At 36.6% G+C, this 11903-nt stretch overlaps 2 protein-coding genes across 2 annotated transcripts; one reads left to right on the forward strand and one right to left on the reverse strand.

Annotated features, from left to right (window-relative positions):
* The first annotated feature begins 131 nt into the window (after positions 1-131).
* thyn1 (thymocyte nuclear protein 1) lies at positions 132-3056 on the forward strand. The gene is made up of 8 exons (XM_056373693.1): positions 132-266; positions 1524-1585; positions 1676-1863; positions 1958-2026; positions 2229-2321; positions 2414-2509; positions 2612-2762; positions 2880-3056. The coding sequence occupies exons 2-8, from the start codon at positions 1534-1536 to the stop codon at positions 2924-2926; spliced, it is 696 nt and encodes a 231-aa protein (XP_056229668.1). The 5' UTR covers positions 132-266; positions 1524-1533; the 3' UTR covers positions 2927-3056.
* Positions 3057-4728: 1672 nt separating this feature from the next.
* Positions 4729-10954, reverse strand: vps26b (VPS26, retromer complex component B). Its single transcript, XM_056373691.1, has 6 exons — positions 10295-10954; positions 9031-9187; positions 8684-8848; positions 7699-7874; positions 7460-7602; positions 4729-5875 (listed from the first exon to the last, which is right to left on the reverse strand). Exons 1-6 carry the CDS (start codon positions 10515-10517, stop codon positions 5738-5740), a joined length of 1002 nt encoding a protein of 333 aa, XP_056229666.1. The 5' UTR covers positions 10518-10954; the 3' UTR covers positions 4729-5737.
* Between the last annotated feature and the right edge of the window lie 949 nt (positions 10955-11903).

The following is an 11903-nucleotide window of genomic DNA, read 5'->3' on the forward strand; positions in this document are numbered from 1 at the left end:
TGTTTGTTGTCTACATAGACAACAAAAGACCAGGTCTATCTTAACTGTCGAATCGGACACGAACTTCAGCGTCGTTATGATAACGACATCAAACCACATTTTAGATTAAAATGCGCGTTGACGTCCACCGCCCGTCGAACCGAGAATACCATCGCCAACGGGAGTTGCTGGTGTATAAACCAAGCGCACCGTTGAGGTCACATGTAAATTTTAATTCGGCGCGTTTTGATGGCTGACTATTCACCTGAATCCCTGCTCAGCTAAAGGTAAGTTTTGTCAGTGCTTGGAGGGATTATCTACAGCTACTTTACAATGTGTATTACTATCACGTTTAGGTTACGTCACGTGTCGCTTGTGTTGAGCTGTTAAAGCTCTAGCTAATCTCTGCCATGTCTTGTGATGCAAACCAAAAAACTGGGAGAATAAAATTTAAGTGCAGCATATATTTCCATGTCGAAGGATGTTCTTCACAGTTTTCAATACACAGTTAAATGAGAGCTTCCCTATGTAAGCCCAGCATCCATGTTAAATGATGTTTGATCTGTCACTGGGCCCCACAGTGGGTATCAGGCTGTGCAATCAGAAGTGTGCTGGGCCCCTACAGGTGACACCGTGTTGTAGCCAACAGTGCTGCTTTTAGCTCCTAAACTTACCCAAGCAAAGAGTAAATAATCAGCAGCTTCATCCTGCCTTTCACCTTATCTACACTGTATCTGCCTAGGCTAAGGTGCTGTGGCTTGATAGACGTGGGCCATGGGCCGCTCAGTAGTGCAGCTGTTGTCCCTTCTTGTGTAGCTCCACTAGTTGTACCATTAGTTACCAGTTATATTCTGTCAGGGAACTGGCACTCTCTGACCTGGTGCAGATAAGTGTCATTTAAAGACTATGTTCATTTCCAACTGTATTTTTATGCTTAAACTGTTTATAATTTCAGACCTCATGTTTATATCATTGTAAAGATAATACTCCTAGTGCTATCACAGTTAGGACACAACTAAATAAATGATTGTTTTCTTTTAATAATATATTTAAATCAGTAAGACAGTCATAACGTGGGCTACATCTCTCCTTCAACATGTCTATAATGTGTTTGCCCAATTTTAGGTTGGACAGAAATGAATTATGACTGAGCACAGTACTGAGCATCACTAGCAAGGCAACCCGCTAGTGATGCTGATTACAAAATGCTCCTCAGAAGTTACCACACACTGAAAATGTACCCAAACGTTATGTGGACCATGAAAAATGTTATATTACTTATATTATTGTTTTACACACTAGTTTCATCATACTATCATTGAATCATGTCGAATGGGTGACATGGCTCTGACATTAACAGCTCTCTCTCTCTCTATCTGTCTGTCTATACGTGTGTGTGTATGGATAAATGCTGATTTGTTTGTTTTGCTGAAATAATTTGTCAATCATTTGAATTAATCTGGACTGGCTGTGTTAGGTTACCACACAAGAGGAAACTATGGATTTCAACTAAAACACTAACGCTGTCACGTCTCTCTTTATAGTCTTTGAGAGATGCCACCAGAGAGAAAGGCCAGAGTGGGTAAAAGAAGAAGAGCAAGTTCAGGTAAGCAAATTAAATCACAGAGTAAAACTAATTGACTGATACATGTAAGTTATTTTCTAACGAGTGACGATTCTTGGCTCAACAACACAGACAAAGGTGACGAAGATGAAACGGCATCTTCTGCAAAAGAAAGAGTTGGTAGAAAGAGGAAAGCTGCAGCTTCTGCTGAGACTGGAGCAAATAAGGAGAGCTCAGAGTCGCCTGGTTCTCCACAGCACTGTCGCTGGCTGATGAAGTCTGAGCCCGAGAGCCGCTTTGACAACGGGGTCGATATGAAGGTATGTAGCAGTGACAGCCTCATCAGCACAGTCTGTTGTTGTTGTAAACTGCGCGTGGGCTGCACTCGTCTGATGCTTGTGGTTCATTCGGCAGTTTGGGATCGAGGATCTGAAGGCTTTGCCTAATCAGACCGACTGCTGGGATGGGGTCCGCAATTATCAGGTAGAGTCACAAAAACACTGACTGCTGTAATGAAAAGATGTTTACTGGAAATAAGGGACCAGTACAAATCCAGTCTGAAAAGGCTTTTCGTCATCTTATTCTCCCAAGCCTTGGGCATATTCTTTTCTCGAGAAAAGAATGAGTACAATTTTTTTTTCTTTCCTCTGTGGGAATGTCCCTCGAAATTATCTATCATCTACAGGCGCGCAATTTTATGAGGCAGATGAAAGAAGGGGAGTTGGCTTTCTTTTACCACAGCAACTGCAAGGAACCGGGGATAGCAGGAATCATGAAAGTAAGTGACTTTCTCTCCACTGCTGGGAATATTTTAATGATTATAACAAAGCTACAGACAGGCATGATATTCAGCTGTATTTCCTTTTCCAGATTGTGAAGGAAGCTTATGTGGACCACACTCAGTTTGACAAGAAAGATGTCCATTATGATGCAACCAGCAAACCAGACAACCCAAAGTGGAGCATGGTAACAGAATAAAAGCTAATGCAATTACATGTATATGTCCATCAAGTACAGTTACTGGCAATAAACAAGCATTAAGGTTGAACTTGTCTCCTTCTCTTTCAGGTAGATGTCCAGTATCAAAGAATGTTGAAGCGTTTTGTTCCTCTGGCTGAGCTTAAAAAGTATCACCTGCAGCATCGGGCCAAGGGAGGGCCTCTGAAGGACATGGCACTTTTTACAAGGGCCAGGCTCTCTGTGCAAGCCCTCACCACTGGTATGTAAAGAAGCACACTGTCCAATCCTATTATTATTATTATTATTATTATTATTATTTTACTTTATTACAGTCATGGACTAGTTCTGAACACTCCATCTGTTTTTCTCTCTGCAGAGGAGTTTGACTTTGTTTTGAGTTTGGAGGACGAAGAACCACTGTGAGCATGTGAAGTCATGAAACTGCCACCAATAGTATACCATCAGCTCAGTGTTTATGCGAAGTGTAATCAATATAACATACTGTAGTGTTTTTTTCTTGTTCATAAATATTATTAAATGTGGTTTTGTCAAATTATGACTCCCGTGCAGTTCTTTTCTCCCTCTGAATGATACAGAAACAGGTTGCTGGTGCAAATGAGCAGATAATGAATGGCAATAGAGTAAACTACAGTTGTAACAATATAAAATGCCTTTGTTGGAAAAGTTATAATTGTTGACAAATACTGTGCATTACGCCTACTTCTGCATACAGTTGCATTTTAGTTTTAAGTTTTACCATAAAATTTTGACATTGCATTGGATACAAAATGGCAGCAATATGTAATGTTGATTAAGGTTGCCCTTTGCCCTCACAATATCCTTGGCCCTGGTTTATTGCCCTTATTCAGCTTATATCTTGTGTATGAGCAGCATAAGAGACTATTCTTCACAGTGCCCTCGCCAGTTTAACACTGACTTCACCAAATAAAAATGATTTCACATTCTGCAACCCATAGTTTTCTATCATCAGGATGTCCAGTGATGTTCACACGAGTGAGATAATAAAAGGTGTTTGACGTCATACAGAACTCTTAAATTTGTTCAGCGCTGTGTATGGAAGTATTAGTATCTGTTAATAAAGGGAACTCATGTGATCACACTATCCACAGTATAACATGTCCTTTTTAAAATAGCCTCATATTCTTTGGCCATTATGGGCAGTAAGGATTAGCATTAGCAACTGATCATATGTTAGATCTGTCAAAACATGACTGTTTAATCAGGGGTTTCCAACCTTGTTTTCATGCTGACTGTTTTTATACAGATACAGACTTGACTTGACTTTAATCAAACCTAGGGATATTATTCTTGGTGGCGTGGCAGGAAGATGTGATCCGGTTATGTGTAGTACAGACTGTAATAGCCAACTGAACTATACGATTATTATTCAGCTTTTCTTTCCTTTTGCAAATCGAAATTTCCCTGAAATCTGGTATTGGGCTTGGAGGTTGGGAACCTGTGGTCTAGACCATTAATGATGTCATCCTCACATCCAAATGGTTTTTAAAAGGTCAGACATAAATTCCGGTTTTGTGACATTTGTAATTACATTTTTGTTGATATAAGTGTAAGAGGTTTTCATCAAAACCGTTCAATATGTCCTATTGAACAGTGTTTGGTCTGTCCTTGTGCTTTAGATTGCTGCTTGTATGGGGAAGGCTGTTTTGAGATGGACTGGCTGCATGTTGTCATTTTCATTTCTGTATTCCCTATTAAAATATAATTTAAAAAAATCCTAAAAGACCAAGCTGTCATCTTCAAACAATCCAAAACCAAAAGATATTTGACTTGAAATTAGGAAATTACAAAAACGATATCAGTCAGAGCAATTGATTGTTTTTTTGTTTTTTTTTTTGCTCATAAAAACTGTAATGATTGTTTATAAAAATAGCTTCTGATAGATTTTCTCTTAATTCTTTCAGTGCAAGTTTGCAGTTCTGTAACTGGTGCATGAGTAATTCAGGGACCAACCACTTGACCTCTTTGACATCCTGTGTGACGAAAAATCAGGAAAAGGTATGTCACATTGTTGTGTGACAACACAACTCACCTCCAGTGTATTGTATATAGTAGCATTAGTATGATTTAGTGATGTCTGATATGCAGTTTCTTTTTCACATGAGGTTTTCATTAGTTCTTCCACCCTGCCTATTCGGATTTATCATGTCAACTCATCCATTCCTACATTCAACCAATACAAAGTCTGAGGTTTTTACATTTGGCATCAATTTATTTGACTTTTGGGGACAAGGAGTAATTGATTAGCATTTTGCAAAAGATAGATAGTTCTACTGTAACTTGTCTCTGGTTAAAAGACTAAAATTATGTTAGAGGCAGGAGGATTTCATTTGCTTGATACACTTAGGCACAACTGTCAAGTCTCTAAGAAAGAGGATACAGAAGACTTCATACTGTCAGACCTTAATACAAACACTTTGACACTCTTTCCTAACACCACTGGAATGCTGAGGTAAAGCATATGAACATGAAAGGTCATTTTGTGGCACTGTGTACTGTATAATTAATGTACACAAGCTGGACCAGGGAACAGAATAACAGGATTTAGCTGGTCTTATTTACAGATAAAAAAAAAAATGTGAGGGATAATACTTAAAGAGGTCAAAAAGGAGGAAAAAAAAAAAAATTCCAGTTTCCACTTCCACCATTTTTTTTGTGCAAGCACACAAACACAGAGAATAATGTGTTCAGCAAGATATAGCAGTGCAAAGTTATCTCGGATTTCTTGACCTTCTAACAATGTTAGGAATGCATTCATTAAATGTGGAATGTAGGAGATACATTTTGTTGAAAATTCATGACAATTCAGTTGCATTAATTAAGAGATTAGAAATCAATTTATCCCCAAAAAGCGTGAGAATGCAACAAACAAAATGCTTGAAAAAAATCCAAGAATTTCACATGAGAGATTTTACATAGTGTATATTGTGACAGGTGATTAGTTTGATTCCCATAAAGAAAAAAAAATGTGTTAATGAGGAAGTTCAAGACCAGCAGCCTGAAGCCACTTTGAATGCCTCATGCAAACTGTTTTCATTGGTCACATACTGCATTACTGTATGTCGGTCTGTGTTCTTCCTCCCTTTACAAGCAAATAAAACAGCTGCTTGACCAGATGTACAGTTGACAGGTGCCTCCACCACTCCAACGCAGACACTGATGAGTCTTGTGTGAGGAGACCGGAGGGCAGCAGCTCTACCCGCTCTCCTCCTTTGCAGCTTGTTCCAGTGCGCTCTCTGAGGCAGCCGAGCCCTCAAACCTCTGAGAGGCAATGACAGCCTGGTGAGACATGCTCTTCCTCACCACGTCGCCTTTCCTCCACAGTGTGATTTCCTATAGAATGAGAAAAGAAAGTGTTTGGACGACTTTAGACATTGTGCTTTATGCCTGCGTGTACGGATGACATTAATCCTTACACATGAAAACCGAAGACTATGTCAGTAACCTTCATTTGCTCATCAGTGAGCTCACTTTAAAAAAAAAATCATACTACTGGATACATTAAAATATAGGTAGAAAGAGAAAAATTTAATAGATAAATAAGAAATAAAATGTTAAGGAATGAGGAAAATAAACAATTTTAGTTGTTTTTGAATCCGAGGAGGTCCTAATACATTATTCATCAGCGCTGGAATGAATAGTCAGTTAATTGATGAATTGATTGATAAGGTTAAAAATAATTTAAACCTATTTTGATAATCTAATAATTATTTAGAGTCATTTTTTTAAGAAAATATGTCAAAACTTTCTGGTGTCGGCTTCTGAATATTTCCTGGTTTCCTTATTTCTCTATGATAGTAAACTCAGCATGTTTGGGGTCTGGATTGTTTATTGAATGAAACCAGATGTCACATTGGGTTTTGGGAAGTTGGAATGCACATGTTTCGCAATTTTCTGGCATTTTATTGACCAAACCATAAATGGATTAATTGGAAAAATAACTGTCAGTATAATCAATAATTAAAATAATTGTTAGTTGCAGCCCTAGTATGTATAAATTAATATTCATAAAGGTTTTGTTTTTATGAATGGATGTAAAAAAAAATAAGAAAGAAAAAAATAATGATTTATTTATATTTTAATACCAAGGCAAACAGAAAATCAGTATAGATGTAATAAGAAATAAACTTGTTAACATCAGACCACATTTCTGTGTGTGGCTGCAAACCAAAATAAGTGACAGTCAGCATTCATCACTGAATGAACAGTATGGACTGATCTGCTGCTGTATTGATCAGAGCAGCATTTTGCTAGATAGAATTTGTGGAGGGACAGATGCAGTATTTAAAGTGAGGTCCATACATCCAATATGAGATTGTGCATGGAAAAGTGTCACTGTCTGTCTGATACAAAGCTGATTTTCTTCTGTTAATATTGTTATGATCAGAGGAAAACACACTTAACCTACATAAGATTTACATTGATCAATCAATGGGATAGACCCAGACTCAAAGATATTTAATTTATGAAAATCCAACACAGGAAAAAAAAAAACAGCAAATAACATTTGAGAAGGTAATTGAATGCTTTAGGATTAATGCCGTATTTGCAGTTAGTATATGGAAAAAATTGACATACTGCATTTCACTATTTTGTAATGACAGGAAATGATACAGCGTGTGCACCAACAGATACTTATCAAACTGTAACCTCTGAAATGCCGCTGGCAATTTAACTAGCACATTCAAATCAAGCAACCCATCCAGAGGTATTATACAAGCAATCAGGTTTCCCCAGCAGAAATGAATTTGTATCTGTATTTACAGTGTTAGTAAAATCAGATGCATACTACATTTACATGAATGTTTCTAAACTCAAATTACTGCCAGAAGTCGTGAATATTCAGATCAACATGATACATGTAAACACACTCACTGAGCATGAGTGGCCTGTTTCCTTTGATCATTATCTTATTACCTGCTGTTTGAAGTAGCGTCTCTCCTCCTCATCGATCAGCACCAGGTTCAGGTAGTAGCGCACAGAGAACTTTTTGTTGATGTCTCGCATGGTGGGAGTCAGATCATAGCCAGCCAGAAATAACCGGATGGGAATGGATTCCCCTGAAATATCAAATATACACAGGTTAAATGATATCTGTCTTAATGGAATAAGATGTTTTTAATGCTTGAAATAACTTATGAATAAGTGTTGTTTACCCCTGACTGGAGCGCCGTCCATGATCTCGTACTTAGCAATAGTGTCATTTTCATGGTATACACTTGGGCCGGTGCCTGTTGTCTCACGTTTGATTATGTCAATCTCCATGTGCTTAATCTTAATTCTCACCAGCAGGAAATAGATTTTTCCCACAATTACATCTTTCAGATGGTACCTGTCAAAAAACAGATCAAGACACAAGCATAGAATGAGACAGAGGTCTGTAAATAACAAATATTTTTGTTAGTAAATGTTCATATTTTTCAATCAGAGTAGTATAACATTGTTAGAGTGTCTGGATGCTTTGCACTGCCACTGGCAGATTCATAAATCAAATCAACAGTACAGCAAAAATGGCAAAAAAAAAAAAAAAAAAAGAAGAGTGATTAGAGCTTCTTAAATGTAAATATGTCTTGGTTTTCTTCGTCTTTTATGACAGTAAACTGAATATCTTTGGACTTAGCGGTCAGACATAACAATGCACTTTCCGCCTTGGGCTCTGGGAGCTTGATATTTTTGCTGTCAGTTACAGTCTTAAACTCCATGACTGATGCTGTCTGAGTCTCTCTTCATGAATTGTTTAATTAGTACTGTACAGTTACTAATGTCAAACTCACACTAGATCTGCTATACTACACTAGTATTCTAACACTAGTATTTCCAAAAGGATGTTGTGTTTATTTTAATTGATTGAGTTCTTTGCTAGATATTGTACTTTATTTCTGTAACTGAACTTGTTACCATTTTAATCCTTTGATTTATTGATTTTCTGTCTTTAATGGTACTTTGTAAAATTCAGTTTAATGTTTATTACTTGTGGGTTTACTGAATGAAATAATGAGGTTGTTATGTCTTAATTGCTGGAACAATCAGTTGGTGTATCGTAAAGAAAGAATATTAGTTGCCAGCCTTTACAGTCGATCGAAAAAGAAAGATTCATTGATCATGTAAAATAATGGTTAGTTGCAACCCTACAAGTCTTACTTGGATTTGTTATACTCAAACTCGATGTGGAGACAATCCTCAATTCCAACTTCCATTTTAATGGAGGAGTTGAGTTCAGGGTAAGTGCTCAATGTGTGGACCACAATGTCCATCTCTTTACTGATGTCATTGAGTCTTCTGATCACCGTAGCACGAAGAAAATATCTGAAAATGGAACAAACAGAGAATTTAAACAGTGGTGTCCGCATATCTGCAAGCAACTGCAAGGTAAATGAAACAAGTGCTAAAAATGTTCAGTTTGAGTGTTACCACATGACAGGCACGTTAAAGAGTGACACTTAACAGTTACACATTTCACTGCAAATAGAGTGAATCATCAAACTTACCTTAGCTTCACATTCTGGCCTGTGTAGGACTCATAAGGTTTCTCAACATGAGTGAACTCAAAGTCGAAGGTCTGTGACTGAGTTATTTCACCAGGTCTCGCAAGATCTTTCACCAGGGAAACAAACTCATGATGGTTTCCTCTGTCGTAATACAGCTCTAGAGAAGAAGGATATTTCAGACGAAAGCAAAATAAGGCAAATCCAAAAAGTTTTGGCATAATATTAACCCTTGTAATAATACAAGTTCAGAATATACAGATTTTATAATATGCATCCAGAATCAGTTCTGCATTTATTTTATGATTGCTCCTCTTAAGTAAATTCTGGACAGATATAAATGGATTCATTTTCATTCTCTGTTATGTGTAAGGAATTTTTTTTCTTTTCATTATTTGCAACATTAACTCTTTGTTTATGACAATCTTATACTTTTAATAGGTAAATTTTACTGATACAAAGCAACATTTTCTAAGTTTCCAGAAAAACTGAAAATTATGACATGTGGATCTAAAAAAGGGATAGTGTGTTTGCTGGGGCCAGGGTATTTTTTTTTTTAGGTAGAGTAGAGGGAGCAGCTCTCGCTTATTGTCTTAAATAAAGGAACTTTTCTTCATGCTAACAGAAACCACAACTGTAGTAAAGTCAGCTCTTGGTTGACGGGACTCATCACTTTATACTTTCCACAGCTAGCTAATTCCACTACTATTCTGTAATATTATAATATTCTACTAATATATCAAGGCTCAAACTGAAGTCCCAACCTAGGTTTTTGCGCACCTAGGAAAAGAAACCAATCAATACTGTTTTATTGATTTATAGTATTGTGGCAATGGTGTTGCATTTTTCCTCTTAATCAAGCCAAGTGTCCAAAGAAAATATTGATAATGCTGGAGAGGACCTGACCCCAGCTTGTGCCTCTTGTTTATTACAAAAAAATATTGTGTTTACTAACACAAGACAACAGAAACCAGAAATTATTCACATTTGAGCAGCTGACATCAGAGAATTTTGACATATTTTCTAGGAAAATTAGTCAAAACGATTAATTGATTATAAAAACATCCCTAAAATTCTTAATGATTATTACTAATGACTAATGGTTGGAGCTCTAATATTGTGGTATTTCTACTTCTACAAAGTGAGACACCTGAGTACTTCTACCACCACTGGATATTGTTAAATGTTAAAAGTTATTCATAGAAGCTACACTGTGTAGTATATATATATATACACATGTCTGAGTTATAAAGGTTCTTTGTCATACCTATTTGTCCAACAAATTCAATTTTGATCCCTTGGTGCTCCAGCCTCTTCCCGGGGTTCTTCAGCGTGACATTCACCTTTCCACTGACTGTTTCGCCATCATAGAAAAGAAAGTATTTGTCTTTCTTTCCATCTTCAGTCTTGTGTTCAGCCTTCTTCCTCGTTTCAGCATCATTCAGGACCACATCAATTTCTGCACTTTGTCCAAAACTAAAGAAACTCATTGTAACGTTACTCTTATCTCTCTGAATTGTTAGCAAACTAACTCAAAAAACACCCTGCTAATGTTTCAAAGTAGAGAACAGACACACAAGAAAGGCCTGCGGTTCCCTCTCAGAGCACACACAACACACCGTTACGAAGATATTTCACAGAAAACTCCACATTAGCTACATGTCCACACTCATTTCCACCGAAGAAGCTAAATAGCAAAACGATGGCACAAGGAAAACGCACAATAATACGTCCATTAGCAAATTAGCCCTTTCTTTTTTCTTCTGTTGACATCAGTGTCACCAATATACTTTCTTAAACGGTAACAAATCAATCTTAAACGGACACAATCCTGGCAGTGAGGCTAAATATTACATGTTTGTTTTCTGTAAGAGAAAACGGTGAATGTTGTCAAACGACCAGGATGTACGCCACCTGCAATCGCACGACTACTTCCGGGTGGTGTTTTTCAAAATAAAATCGAGAAGCCCTGCGCTCAAAACCGGAAGTGACGGTATTTTCAAATTGCATAGCTTTCTATTTTTCTGCCTGAATTTGTTGGTCACTGAAAAAGGCCTGTCATTGAAAGTACCTAGTTAAAGTTACTCAAATGCCGTAATTAAGTACAATTTAGACATGAATGGTGGAAGAAGTACTAAGGTCTTTCATTAAAAGTAGAGGTACTTCAAAAATACTTCATTGCATGTAAAAGTCCTGCACTCAAAGTTTTATTTTGGTATAATTATTGTTAATAATAATAATCATAATCATAATCATAATAATAATAACCGATACATGTAGTATTAATAGTAAAATGTACTCATTATACAGGAGAATGATCTTTGTCACTATAGTATTACTATATATTTACAACATTTGGTTGTAATTGCTGATTGATTTATAGGTAAGTAGCATTTTGCAGTTGTAGCTGACTGAAATGAAGCTGATTTAGACTTCCTTAAATACTGATAGGGAGTTTAATCTATAATAATGCATGATATCACATCAAAGGTTTTGTATGCTATCACACAAACTTAGAATAACTTTCAAAAATGTAGCAGAGTACAATAGTTTCCTCTGAAATATAGTGAAGTATAAAGTAGCATGAAACAAGTACCTCAAAATTGTACTTAAGTAGAGAACTTTTGTAAATATAGTCACCACTGTTATCTTTTATTTCAGTATTTCTATATTTTTCTATTTTCTACTTCAATGCATCTCATTGTTATAAACTAACCCACCTCAAATAAAATAGTTTTGCCATTGCTGCTTTAATGTTATGCTAATATTAACCAGATCATTTAATGTCTCATGTAATGTGCATATTTCAGATAGTACATACAGCATGTACTCTTAAGTAAAATTGAAGGAAGAACTTGTGGTATTGTGTAAATATA

This window comes from Seriola aureovittata, chromosome 4 (assembly GCF_021018895.1).
Source record: "Seriola aureovittata isolate HTS-2021-v1 ecotype China chromosome 4, ASM2101889v1, whole genome shotgun sequence".
In the NCBI taxonomy this organism is placed as follows: domain Eukaryota; kingdom Metazoa; phylum Chordata; class Actinopteri; order Carangiformes; family Carangidae; genus Seriola; species Seriola aureovittata.